Raw genomic sequence first — 11001 nt, forward strand, 5'->3', positions numbered from 1 at the left:
AGTCCCTGTCCCCTGGAGTCTCTGCCCCCTGTCCCTGGAGTCCCTGTCCCCTGAGTCCCTGTCCCCCGGAGTCCCTGTCCCTGGAGTCTCTGCCCCCTGTCCCTGGAGTCCCTGTCCCCTGAGTCCCTGTCCCTGGAGTCTCTGCCCCCTGTCCCTGGAGTCCCTGTCCCCTGAGTCCCTGTCCCCCGGAGTCCCTGTCCCCTGAGTCCCTGTCCCCCGGAGTCCCTGTCCCTGGAGTCTCTGCCCCCTGTCCCCAGAGTCCCTGTCCCCTGTCCCGAGTCCCTGTCCCCTGGAGTCCCTGTCCCTGTGGAGTCCCTGTCCCTGGAGTCTCTGCCCCCTGGAGTCCCTGTCCCCTGAGTCCCTGTCCCCCGGAGTCCCTGTCCCTGGAGTCCCTGTCCCTGGAGTCTCTGCCCCCTGGAGTCCCTGTCCCCTGAGTCCCTGTCCCCCGGAGTCCCTGTCCCCTGGAGTCCCTGTCCCTGGAGTCTCTGCCCCCTGTCCCTGGAGTCCCTGTGCTGGCCGTGTCCCCCATGGAGCTGGGGGCCTCTGTGTCTCTCCCGGGTGTGATGTCCTCAGGCCCCCCACACGCAGTGAGCGTCAGAGCCTACCCCGTTCCTGGCTGCGTAGTGCTCCAGTGTGGGCGGACACTGGCTGGGGTCGTGGTGCCGCAGGCCGTGGCGTGCACATGGTGGGCAGGTGAGCACCCGGGCGTCCCCGCCTGTCTGCGGAGGGTCTGGTGGCTGTGACGTGGCCACCGTGGTTTGGGCCCACGTATCTCAGACGCTGAGCCTGCACACAGCCTGGCGCACATGAAGGGACGCTCGGCCGACAGCTCCGAGTCGTGGTGCCCGCTGGCCGTGTGGCCCAGAGGGACCCGGGAGGCTGTGTGGACGTCCGGGGGCCCCCAGAGGCCTTCATTAGGGGCAGGCCAGGAGGCCCTGGCTGTGAGGCCGGCTGGGCCTTGACCGTGACGTCCTCCCAGGCACTCGGCGAGCTCTCCTGTCGTGCCCCCTCCCCCCGCCTGCCCTGGAGACCCCAGCCTGCCCCCGCCTCGCTGGCTGTGCCCGCACTCCCGTCAGGACGCGAGGGCCGGAGCTTCTCTCAGCTGTGGCCCTGCTGCAGGGGGCGCCAGCCAGGCTCTGTCCATGTGTGCACACGTGTGCATCTGTATGTGCAGTGTGCATGTGTGTGCAATTGTGTGTGCAGTACCTGCATTTTACGTGCACGTGTGTGCAGTCTGTGCAGTGTGTACATGTGTGCGTACATGTGTGTACATGTGTGGGTGCCTGTGTTCAGTGTGTGCAGTCTGTGCGCTGTGTGTGCAGTGTGTAGTGTGCACGTGTGTTTAGTATGTGTACATGTGTGTGCCGTATTATTGTGTGTGTATTGTGTGGGCGTAGGCAGGCTGGGGCCTGGGCTGCAGACTGTGGGAGGAGCCTTTTCCGTCCAGGCTTTGGGGAGTGCCCAGGGGGTCCCCACAGCCCAGGGTTCCCCATAGCCCAGGTGGTTCCTACAGCCCAGGGGGTCCCCACAGCCCAGGTGGTTCCTACAGCCCAGGGGGTCCCCACAGCCCAGGGGGTCCCCACAGCCCAGGTGGTTCCTACAGCCCAGGTGGTTCCTACAGCCCAGGGGGTCCCCACAGCCCAGGGGGTTCCTACAGGCCCAGGGGGTCCCCACAGCCCAGGGGGTCCCCAAAGCCCAGGTGGTTCCTACAGCCCAGGGGGTCCCCACAGCCCAGGTGGTTCCTACAGCCCAGGGGGTCCCCACAGCCCAGGGGGTCCCCACAGCCCAGGTGGTTCCTACAGCCCAGGGGGTCCCCACAGCCCAGGGGGTTCCTACAGGCCCAGGGGGTCCCCACAGCCCAGGGGCTCCCCAAAGCCCAGGTGGTTCCTACAGCCCAGGTGGTTCCTACAGCCCAGGAGGGTCCCCACAGCCCAGGGGGGGTCCCCACAGCCCAGGGGTCCCCATAGCCCAGGTGGTTCCTACAGCCCAGGTGGTTCCTACAGCCCAGGGGGCCCCCACAGCCCAGGGGGTCCCCACAGCCCAGGGGGCCCCATAGCCCAGGGGGTTCCTACAGGCCCAGGGGGTCCCCACAGCCCAGGGGGTCCCCACAGCCCAGGGGGGCCCCACAGCCCAGGGGGGCCCCCACAGCCCAGGGTGTCCCCATAGCCCAGGGGGTTCCTATAGGCCAGGGGGTCCCCACAGCCCAGGGGGTCCCCATAGCCCAGGGGGTTCCTACAGGCCCAGGGGGTCCCCACAGCCCAGGGGGTCCCCACAGCCCAGGTGGTTCCTACAGCCCAGGTGGTTCCTACAGCCCAGGGGGGCCCCCACAGCCCAGGGGTCCCCACAGCCCAGGTGGTTCCTACAGCCCAGGAGGGTCCCCACAGCCCAGGGGGGCCCCCACAGCCCAGGGGGTCCCCACAGGCCCAGGGGTCCCCACAGCCCAGGGGGTCCCCACAGCCCAGGGGGGGTCCCCACAGCCCAGGAGGGTCCCCACAGCCCAGGGAGTTCCTACAGGCCCAGGGGGTCCCCACAGCCCAGGGGGACCCCATAGCTCAGGCAGGTCCCCACAGGCCCAGGGGGGTCCCCACAGCCCAGGGAGTTCCTACAGGCCCAGGGGGTCCCCACAGGCCCAGGTGGTCCCCACAGCTCAGGGGGGTCCCCACAGCCCAGGGGTCCCCACAGCCCAGGTGGTTCCTACAGCCCAGGAGGGTCCCCACAGCCCAGGGGGGCCCCCACAGCCCAGGGGGTCCCCACAGCCCAGGAGGGTCCCCACAGCCCAGGGAGTTCCTACAGGCCCAGGGGGTCCCCACAGCCCAGGGGGACCCCATAGCTCAGGCAGGTCCCCACAGGCCCAGGGGGGTCCCCACAGCCCAGGGAGTTCCTACAGGCCCAGGGGGTCCCCACAGGCCCAGGTGGTCCCCACAGCCCAGGGGGGTCCCCACAGCCCAGGGCGTCCCCACAGCCCAGGGTGTCCCCACAGCCCAGGGGGGCCCCACAGCCCAGGGGGGCCCCCACAGCCCAGGGGTCCTTTAGGCCCAGGGGGGGTCCCCACAGCCCAGGGGTCCCTATAGGCCCAGGGGGTTCCTATAGCCCAAGGGGGTCCCCACAGGCCCAGGTGGTCCCCACAGCCCAGGGGGGTCCCCACAGCCCAGGGGGACCCCATAGCTCAGGCAGGTCCCCACAGGCCCAGGGGGGTCCCCACAGCCCAGGGAGTTCCTACAGGCCCAGGGGGTCCCCACAGGCCCAGGTGGTCCCCACAGCCCAGGGGAGTCCCCACAGCCCAGGGGGGCCCCCACAGCCCAGGGGTCCCTATAGGCCCAGGGGGGGTCCCCACAGCCCAGGGGGTCCCCACAGCCCAGGGGTTCCTATAGCCCAAGGGGGTCCCCACAGCCCAGGGGTCCCTATAGGCCCAGGGGGGTCCCCACAGCCCAGGAGTGGGCGCGGTGAGCACCCCGGGAGAGGGACGACTGCCCCTGGGGACACGCGTGGTTGTCACAGTGGGGGTGGGTGGAGGCCGGGGACGGGCTCCCCCCCCGCAGAGCTGGATCTGGCCCCCATGTCCGTGCCTGCCGGGTTTGGTTTCGGAGCCTGGGGGTGAAGAGCGCGCGTGGTGATGGTGCACTGTGCCGTCGCGACAGGGGCCGCCCCGGGGAGCTGGCCACGGCCTGTCGGGTGGCTCCTGGGCAGACCCAGGGGTGCTGGCCGGCGTCCAGGGCTTTGGGGAGCAGCTTCTGGGGCGACTGGATTTGCCCCGCACCTGCCCTCCCATCTCCTCACAGGGCCGTGGGGGGGGCTCCCGTGCGTGTCGGCCCGGGGAGGGGAGCGGCCCTCCCTGGTGCCCACCTCGCTCCGTGCGTGCGTGTGTGTCGGCCAGGGGAGGGGAGCGGCCCTCCCTGGTGCCCACCTCGCTCCGTGCGTGCGTGTGTGCCGGCCAGGGGAGGGGAGCGGCCCTCCCTGGTGCCCACCTCGCTCCGTGCGTGCGTGTGTGCCGGCCAGGGGAGGGGAGCGGCCCTCCCTGGTGCCCACCTCGCTCCGTGCGTGCGTGTGTGCCGGCCAGGGGAGGGGAGCGGCCCTCCCTGGTGCCCACCTCGCTCCGTGCGTGCGTGCCGGCCCCCACACTCAGCTGCAGCCCCACCTCGCTCCGTGCGTGTGTGCGTGTCAGCCAGGGGAGGGGAGCGGCCCTCCCTGGTGCCCACCTCGCTCCGTGCGTGCGTGTGTGCCGGCCAGGGGAGGGGAGCGGCCCTCCCTGGTGCCCACCTCGCTCCGTGCGTGCGTGTGTGCCGGCCAGGGGAGGGGAGCGGCCCTCCCTGGTGCCCACCTCGCTCCGTGCGTGCGTGTGTGCCGGCCAGGGGAGGGGAGCGGCCCTCCCTGGTGCCCACCTCGCTCCGTGCGTGCGTGTGTGCCGGCCAGGGGAGGGGAGCGGCCCTCCCTGGTGCCCACCTCGCTCCGTGCGTGCGTGTCGGCCAGGGGAGGGGAGCGGCCCTCCCTGGTGCCCACCTCGCTCCGTGCGTGCGTGTGTGCCGGCCAGGGGAGGGGAGCGGCCCTCCCTGGTGCCCACCTCGCTCCGTGCGTGCGTGTCGGCCAGGGGAGGGGAGCGGCCCTCCCTGGTGCCCACCTCGCTCCGTGCGTGCGTGTCGGCCAGGGGAGGGGAGCGGCCCTCCCTGGTGCCCACCTCGCTCCGTGCGTGTGTGTCGGCCAGGGGAGGGGAGCGGCCCTCCCTGGTGCCCACCTCGCTCCGTGCGTGCGTGCCGGCCCCCACACTCAGCTGCGGCCCCACCTCTTGTCTTCCCAGGTGAGCGGCATCAAGGCGCTGTATGAGGCGGAGCTGGCCGACGCCCGCCGCGTCCTGGACGAGACGGCCCGAGAGCGCGCCCGGCTGCAGATCGAGGCCGGGAAGCTGCAGGCCGAGCTGGAGGAGGCCAGCAAGAGGTGGGAGTCGGGGGCCCCGGGGACGGGGACACGCGAGGTCCTGCACGGAGGCCGGCGGGGTCTGGGCTGCTCCGCTCGGCCCCCACCCCGTCCCCTGCGTCCTGTGTGCCACGAGCTGTCCCGCCCCTGCACTCAGCCCCAGCCTTGTCCCCGGGCGACAGCTGCATCGTGGCCGGCACCAGGGGCTCACTCAGCCCTGGGCCTGGGCCTCGCTGGCTGGAGGCGCGGGCTGCCTCCCACCTGCGGACGCTCGCCCAGGCCTCAAATCGTTGGTCTGTCCTGTTCAGAGCAGGGAAGGCCCAGTGTCTCCCAGCCCCTTCCTGCTGCTGCCCAGAGCCCACGCCCCTCCATCGGGGCCAGCTCGGCCGTGGAGGGGCCTGTGGGTGCCCACTGCCCCTGCTGGCCTTCCCGACGCAGGGGGCTGCTGCGGCCCACCCTTGGCCTTCCGGTGAGAGGGTCAGGCCCACGGCACCCTGTGTTTGGGCTCCTGGCGCCTTGGCCCTGGGACTCCGGTGGCCCCTGGCCTCCCAGTCAATGTACCCTCTTTTTTTTTTTTTCTTTTTAAGGATTGATTTATTTATTTGAAAGTCAGAGTTGGGGGGGGTCTTCCATCTGTGGGTTCCTCCCCAGAAGGCCACAACAGCTGGAGCTGCGCCAATCCAAAGCCAGGAGCCAGGAGCTCCATCCGGGTCCCCCACGCGGGTGCAGGGCCCCAGCACCTGGGCCATCCCAGGCCATAGCAGGGAGCTGGACCGGAAGTGGAGCAGCCGGGACTCCAACCGGCGCCCACATGGGATGCGGGCGCTGCCGGTGGGGCCTGCCCCGCTGCGCAGCACCGGCCCCTAACGCGCCCTGTGGGTTCCAGTGCCAAGAAGCGGGAGGGCGAGCTCAGCACGGCCCAGGCCCGCCTGAAGGACCTGGAGGCGCTGCTGCACCGCAGCGAGGCGGAGCTGGCCGCCGCCCTCAGCGACAAGCGCGGCCTGGAGAGCGCCGCGGCCGAGCTGCGGGCCCAGCTGGCCAAGGTAGGCCCCGGCGGCCCCGCGGGGCGGGCGGGGCGGGCGGGCGGACCGGTGGACCCTGAGCCGGCCGCGTCCCCCAGGCGGAGGACGGCCACGCCGTGGCCAAGCAGCAGCTGGAGAAGGAGACGCTGATGCGCGTGGACCTGGAGAACCGCTGCCAGAGCCTGCAGGAGGAGCTGGACTTCCGCAAGAGCGTGTTCGAGGAGGTGCGTGGGCGTGGGAGGCCCCGCCCACCCGGCAGGCCCCGCCCCTTGCTGTGTTCGAGGAGGTGCGGCCATCACCGTGAGAGGCCCCGCCCCCCGGGCCCGCCCCTTGTGCCGTCACAGCCCGAGTGGAACCTGGGCGGCGCGTACTGCCCTGCTCACTGCCCCGCTGACCGCCTGCGGAGCCGCTGGCCGCCGAGCCATGCAGCTGAGGGGCGGGGCCCAGGCCGGGCCTTGTCCAGGCCCCAGGCCAGCAGGAGCCGGGGAGGAGGCCCCGGGGGCAGCGGCGAGGGGCCTGGAGCCCCGGAGGGGGTCTCCGCGGGGAGCAGGGAGGAGGAGACCCGCAGGGGCGCGCAGGGCCGGCCCCCAGGAGCCGTCCCCGAGGGGCGCCTGCAGGTGCCCTTGTGCCGAGCCGCTGAGGGGCGCCGCGATGGGCGCCAGGAAGGTGGGTGTGTGTGCGGCTCGCTGGAGACCTCCCGTGGACAGACCGATCGGCTGATTAGCTGATTCTTCGATCGGGTGACTGGAGAGCAGCCCCCATCCGCGGGTCACTCCCCAAGGCTCAGGGCAGGCAGAGGCCGGGAGCTCCTCGGGACCTCCCGGGGGGTGGCAGAGACCCGAGTCCTGGGGTGGCACTGCTGCCCCCCGGTGTGCGTTGGCCGGAGCTGGATTGGGGGTGCGGGAGCCGGGGCCACGTGGTTTTGACGGTCAGTGCGCCCTGCGTCCGGCACCTGAGCCATCTGGGCTGCTGCGGACCCGGGGGGCCGGGGCCGGCCCTTCCTCCGCGGCCTCCCTGGACCCCGTCGCCCCGCCCGCAGGAGGTGCGGGAGACGCGGCGGCGGCACGAGCGCCAGCTGGTGGAGGTGGACAGCAGCCGGCAGCAGGAGTACGACTTCAAGATGGCGCAGGCGCTGGAAGAGCTGCGCGGCCAGCACGACGAGCAGGTGCGGCTGTACCGGCAGGAGCTGGAGCAGACCTACCAGGCCAAGGTGAGCGGGCCGGGGCGGGGCCGGGGCGGGGCCTGGGCGGCAGGAGCAGACCTACCAGGCCAAGGTGCACGGGCCAGGGCGGGGCCTGGGCAGGGCCTGGGCTGCAGGAGCAGACCTACCAGGCCAAGGTGCGCAGGCCGGGGCGGGGCCGGGGCGGGGCCAGGCGGCTGGAGCAGACCTTCCAGGCCAAGGTGCGCTTGCTGGGGCGGGGCCTGGGCGGCAGGAGCAGACCTACCAGGCCAAGGTGCGCGTGCTGGGGCGGGGCTGGGGCGGGGCCTGGGCAGCAGGAGCTGGAGCAGACCTCCCAGGCCAAGGTGCGGACGGGCAGGGTGGGGCGGGGCGGGGCGGGGGTGGGGCTGGCACCCCTCACCCACCCCTGCCCCGCAGCTGGACAGCGCCAAGCTGAGCTCTGACCAGAAGGACAAGGCGGCCAGCGCGGCGCGCGAGGAGCTGCAGGAGGCGCGCATGCGGGTGGAGTCGCTCAGCTACCAGCTCTCGGGGCTGCAGAAGCAGGTGAGCGCGCGGCCCTCTGGGGGGGCTTCCCGGGGCCGGGGTCCGCGCTCATCCGCTCCCGCCCCCCGCGCAGGCAAGTGCCGCCGAGGACCGCATCCGGGAGCTGGAGGAGAGCGCGGCGGGCGAGCGGGACAAGTTCCGCAAGATGCTGGACGCCAAGGAGCAGGAGATGGCGGCCATGCGCGACCTGGTGCAGCAGCAGCTGGCCGAGTTCCAGGAGCTGCTGGACGTGAAGCTGGCGCTGGACATGGAGATCAGCGCCTACCGCAAGCTGCTGGAGGGCGAGGAGGAGAGGTGGGCGGGTGGGGCGGGGCTAGGAGAGGGGCGGGGCCGGGGAGGGGAGGAGAGGTGGGAGTGGGGAGAGCTGAGGGCGGGGTCGGGGCAGGTGTGGAGAGGAGGGGGCGGGGCCGCCGGCCAACATGCGCCCTCCCCCCAGGCTGAAGCTGACCCCCAGCCCGTCCTCGCGCGTCACCGTCTCGCGTGCGTCCGCGAGCAGCAGCGGCAGCAGCGTGTCCACGGCAGGGCGCGCGGGCCGCGGGAAGCGGCGGCGGCTGGAGGCGGAGGAGCTGGTGGGCAGCGGGCCCGGCGCCGGCAGCGGCAGCAGCTTCCGCCTGGCCCAGCAGGCCTCGGCCACGGGCGCCGTGGGCATCGAGGAGGTGGACCTGGAGGGCAGGTTCGTGCAGCTGAAGAACAGCTCGGACAAGGTGAGCGGGCGCGGGGGCTCCCCGCACACACCCCGCCCCCTGCCCCACTGCGCCCCACCCCACTCCGCCCCGCCACGCCCCTCACTGCCCCGCACCCCGCTCACGCCCGCGCCCCCCAGGACCAGCCCCTGGGGAACTGGCGCATCAAGCGGCAGGTGCTGGAGGGCCCGGAGATCGCCTACAAGTTCACGCCCAAGTACGTGCTGCGCGCGGGCCAGACGGTCACGGTGAGTGCGCGGTGGGCGGGGCGGGGGCGCCGGGCCCACGGCCCAGGGGCGCGGTGCGACTCGCGCTTGGTCCCCGCAGGTGTGGGCCGCCGGGGCGGGCGTGGCGCACAGCCCCCCGTCCACGCTGGTGTGGAAGAGCCAGAGCAGCTGGGGCGCGGGCGAGAGCGTGCGCACGGTGCTGCTGAACGCCGACGGCGAGGTGGGTGCGGGCGGAGAGGTGGGCCAGGGCGGGCGGAGAGGTGGGCCGGGGCGGCCGGCGCGGCCGGCTGAGCGCTGCCCCCGCCTGCAGGAGGTGGCCATGCGCACGGTGAAGCAGTCCGCCGCCGCCGCGCGGGAGAGCGGGGACGGGGAAGAGGACGGGGAAGAGGACGAGGAGGCTGCGCTGGGCGAGGAGGACCTGTTCCACCAGCAGGTGGGGGGGCGCCCCGCGTGGTCCTGGGCGGGGGGGGTGGGGCGCCCCGCGTGGTCCTGGGCGGGGGGGGGCGCCCCGCGTGGTCCTGGGCTGCCGGCGGGCCGTGGGAGCGCCCCGACAGCCGGGCCTGGGGCCTGATACGCACCCTCCCCGCAGGGAGACCCCCGCACCACGTCGAGAGGCTGCCGCGTGATGTGAGCGCAGCGCCCCGCCCGCGGCCGCCCAGGACTGTTAGTTTTCTATCATTGGCTTTCCCTACACCGTTACCATTTCTCGAGAATTCTTCCCAAACTGCGGGGCGCGGGCGCGGGAGGGGCAGTGCCATGCGGGTCCCGGGAGGCACCAGCAGGGCCCCATCCCGCCATGCCGGGACCCCCGCCCGCGCCCCTGCCCGCGGGCACGGCGGGCGCCCAGGGTCCCTGGCGCTGCGGGGGTCGCGGCTGGGAGCTCCCACACGGCCCCGCGCGTGGCGGTGCCGAGGGTCGTTGCAGCTCCACCGCGCGGGGCGCCCGCGCTCGGCCTCTGTCGGTGCGTGGCTCCTGTCCGCCAGCGCAGCCCGGCCGCACGAGCCTCCCGCGCACAGACGCTATTTTTTTAATGGATATTTATTTTTGTACATGGGTCAGCCCCACCCCTCGGGCCGACCGCCGAGACCCCCGCCGGGCCCCGCCCCCACGCACGCCCCGCGCGCAGGGAAGCTGTCTTCACCCCACGCATTTCCGCGGGGGGCGGGAACCCCGTGGCCCTGTGCGCGTGGGCTCTGGGGGTCGCGGCCCTGGGGGCGGGGGTCCCGATCACGCGCCCGGATGCATGCGGCCCCTCCCGCGGTTTGTAACGCATTTTACGACTGGAACCTTTTGTACAACAACACTCCAATAAACGTTTTGATTCTAACCGCGGCCGCCGCTCCTGACGCCGGGTTCGGCGCCAGGCTCCTGGCCCTGGGCGTCTGGGCCGCTGCTGCCTGGGCCGGGCTTTGCATCGTCACGTGGCCTGGCTCCGCCCCAGGCGCGCGCGGGAGTGCGCAGGCGCGACGGGACTCGGGCGGAAGCGTGGCGCCTCGCGCATGCGCGGGCCTTGTGGGAGTTGTAGTCCGCCGGCCGGCTCCGCTTCCCGTGGTGCCCCGCGCGGCGCGACTTCCGGCGCGGAGACGGGTCGGCGCGCGCGGCCGCAGTCCGGTTGACTTTGCGGAGCCATGGAGGGCAGCTTCGGCTCGGACTTCGGGGGCTCGGGCGGCGGGAAGCTGGACCCGGGGCTCATCATGGAGCAGGTGAAGGTGCAGATCGCCGTGGCCAACGCGCAGGAGCTGCTGCAGGTGCGGGCCGGGGTTGGCGGCGGCGGCGGAGGCGCCCCGGGCTCGGGCGTCGCGGCTGAGGCCTGCCGCGCGTGTCTCCGCAGAGAATGACGGACAAGTGCTTCCGGAAGTGCATCGGGAAGCCGGGGGGCTCCTTGGACAACTCGGAGCAGGTGAGCCCCGCGGGGGCGCGGGGAGGCTGTGGGCGGGGCTGTGGGCGGGGGCGCGGGGTCCCGACGCCGGCGGGGAGGCCGTGTGCGGGGCGCGGGGCTGTGTGCGGGCGCGGGGAGGCTGTGGGCGGGGCTGTGGGCGGGCGGCGGGGGCGCGGGGAGGCCGTGTGCGGGGCGCGGGGCGGCGGCGGGGAGGGGCCGGCGGCGCGTGTCCCCGCTGAGCCGCGTGTCCCCGCCGCAGAAGTGCATCGCCATGTGCATGGACCGCTACATGGACGCCTGGAACACCGTGTCGCGCGCCTACACCTCGCGGCTGCAGCGGGAGCGGGCCAACCTGTGACCGAGCCGGACGCCGCAGGCCGGGCGTCGGGGCCGGGTCTGGACCTTGGTGGGGGGGTGCTCGGGCCCCGCTCCGCTGTGACCCCGCGAGGGCGAATAAACGGCTGAGCGAGCGCGGGGACCCGCCTCTCCCTCTCGGCGCGGCCCTGGGACCCCCCACCCGCGCCGGGGACCCCGCAGCACAGGCGCCGCCGGCCCCGCT

At 73.3% G+C, this 11001-nt stretch overlaps 2 protein-coding genes across 2 annotated transcripts in view; both read left to right on the top strand.

The window, feature by feature from the left end:
* Positions 1–9295, top strand: part of LOC133754392 (histone-lysine N-methyltransferase, H3 lysine-79 specific-like) — a 43721-nt gene extending 34426 nt beyond the window's left edge. Inside the window, exons 23-35 of the mRNA XM_062184867.1 lie at positions 436–545; positions 625–693; positions 4793–4929; positions 5795–5951; positions 6029–6154; positions 6970–7140; positions 7528–7653; positions 7727–7947; positions 8090–8357; positions 8477–8584; positions 8664–8783; positions 8874–8996; positions 9153–9295. Coding sequence (XP_062040851.1) covers positions 436–545; positions 625–693; positions 4793–4929; positions 5795–5951; positions 6029–6154; positions 6970–7140; positions 7528–7653; positions 7727–7947; positions 8090–8357; positions 8477–8584; positions 8664–8783; positions 8874–8996; positions 9153–9194 — 1778 coding nt within the window. The 3' untranslated portion in view covers positions 9195–9295. The remainder of the gene's footprint in view (positions 1–435; positions 546–624; positions 694–4792; positions 4930–5794; positions 5952–6028; positions 6155–6969; positions 7141–7527; positions 7654–7726; positions 7948–8089; positions 8358–8476; positions 8585–8663; positions 8784–8873; positions 8997–9152) is intronic.
* An 832-nt stretch (positions 9296–10127) lies between these two features.
* LOC133754428 (mitochondrial import inner membrane translocase subunit Tim13) lies at positions 10128–10918 on the top strand. The gene is made up of 3 exons (XM_062184928.1): positions 10128–10311; positions 10395–10463; positions 10702–10918. Exons 1-3 carry the CDS (start codon positions 10192–10194, stop codon positions 10798–10800), a joined length of 288 nt encoding a protein of 95 aa, XP_062040912.1. The 5' UTR covers positions 10128–10191; the 3' UTR covers positions 10801–10918.
* The last annotated feature ends 83 nt before the right edge of the window (positions 10919–11001 follow it).

This window comes from Lepus europaeus, unplaced genomic scaffold, assembly GCF_033115175.1.
Source record: "Lepus europaeus isolate LE1 unplaced genomic scaffold, mLepTim1.pri SCAFFOLD_105, whole genome shotgun sequence".
Lineage (NCBI taxonomy): Eukaryota > Metazoa > Chordata > Mammalia > Lagomorpha > Leporidae > Lepus > Lepus europaeus.

Coding starts and splice junctions, on each gene's coding strand:
- LOC133754428 (XM_062184928.1), top strand. CDS start 10,192: ATGGAGGGCAGCTTCGGCTCGGACTTCGGGGGCTCGGGCGGCGGGAAG. Junction 10,312..10,394: donor ACGCGCAGGAGCTGCTGCAG/GTGCGGGCCGGG, acceptor GTGTCTCCGCAG/AGAATGACGGACAAGTGCTT. Junction 10,464..10,701: donor CCTTGGACAACTCGGAGCAG/GTGAGCCCCGCG, acceptor TCCCCGCCGCAG/AAGTGCATCGCCATGTGCAT.